The 1468-nt window shown below is 40.9% G+C and overlaps 1 protein-coding gene across 1 annotated transcript; it reads left to right on the top strand.

Annotated features, from left to right (window-relative positions):
• Positions 1 to 661: 661 nt before the first annotated feature.
• On the top strand, positions 662 to 1075 carry LOC138338541 (uncharacterized). The gene has a single exon (XM_069289515.1). It carries the CDS (start codon positions 662 to 664, stop codon positions 1073 to 1075), a length of 414 nt encoding a protein of 137 aa, XP_069145616.1.
• The last annotated feature ends 393 nt before the right edge of the window (positions 1076 to 1468 follow it).

Below are 1468 nucleotides of genomic sequence, written 5' to 3' on the forward strand. Positions count from 1 at the left end.
GTGCCGGAGGTTGGATGTTAAGTGTTTTGGAGGCATGCCACTCCTCGCTTGTTGGTGGGGACCATAGTGGTACCCGGACTGCCCACAAGATTTTCCAGTGTGGGTACTATTGGCCAAAAATTCACCAAGATGTACACGAGTTCGCCAAGTCATGTGATAAATGCCAAAGAGATGGAGGAATATCGAAGAGGCAAGAGCTCCCTTTAAATCCTATTCTAGTGATTGAGTTATGAGGCATTGATTTTATGGGATCGTTTGTGAGTTCTCAAGGTATGAAATATATACTTGTGGTGGTGGACTACGTGTAGGATTTGAGTTATTTGATGTAGGGGGCATTAATTTTATTGGCCCGTTTGTGAGTTCTCATGGTATGAAATATATACTTGTGGTGGTGGACTATGTGTCAAAATGGGTGGAAGCTATAGCACTTTCTAACAATGAAGGGAAGAGTGTCACCGCAATCTTGAAAAAGAACACCTTCTCCAGATTTGGCACACCTAGGGTCATTATTAGTGATGGTGGACCTCACTTTTGTCATATTTTGTTCAAAGGCCTATTGGAGAAATATCGAATTTGCCGTAATGTGGCCACTCTGTATCATCCACAGACTAATGGGCAAGTTAAGGTGTTCAATTGAGAGATCAAGCAAATTCTGTCGAAAATGATAAATTCAAATAGGACGGATTGGTCAAGGAGGCTTGATGATGCTCTTTGGGCCTACCGAACTTCATACAAGATCCCCATAAGTATGTCTTCATACCAACTTGTACATGGGAAGGCTTGTCACTTGCCAGTTAAGTTAGAGCACAAAGCCATGTGGGTAGTTAAGAAACTGAAGATGGATTGGAATGAAGCAGTGGTATATAAACTTAATGGGTTAAATGAGCTTGATGAGTTTTGCCTACAAGCATATGAAAGTTCAACCATCTATAAAGAGAAGATTAAGAAGTATCATGACCAAAAGATTGAAAAGCAAAAATTTGCAGTTGGGCACTTGGTGCTTCTATTCAACACTAGGCTACGCTTGTTCGGGCAAACTCATGTCCAAGTGGACGGGACCATTCCTTATCACTAAAGTGTTCCCACATGGAGCGGTTGAGTTGGAGAATAAGGAGGGTACAAAGTTCACAATCAACAGGCAAAGGATTAAGATATACCTATGGCATGCAGAGAGTGTCCATGAAGTGGTTAAGCAATATCACCTTGATGAATTCTGAGTAATCAAGGATCTTGCGTCGTGTCGCGAAATTAAATCAAACCTTCTTGGGAGGCACTAAGGTGTATCCTCTAGCCGACAATAGTTTTTCTTTTCTTTGTGGGAATAGTTGCATTCTCTTGTTTCATTTTGTTTTGCTCATCCTCATGCTTTTTTTAGTATCAGGTAGAGATTAGTTTAGGATCCGTGTCTCAAAAGTGTTCAAAAAAAATACAAAAAATAGCTTAATGGGTGATCATTGTGCAGGGACCA

Source organism: Solanum lycopersicum, chromosome 9 (assembly GCF_036512215.1).
Source record: "Solanum lycopersicum chromosome 9, SLM_r2.1".
Lineage (NCBI taxonomy): Eukaryota > Viridiplantae > Streptophyta > Magnoliopsida > Solanales > Solanaceae > Solanum > Solanum lycopersicum.

Bases quoted from the DNA above. Each gene is read 5' to 3' on its own strand.
- LOC138338541 (XM_069289515.1), top strand. From the start codon at position 662: ATGATAAATTCAAATAGGACGGATTGGTCAAGGAGGCTTGATGATGCT.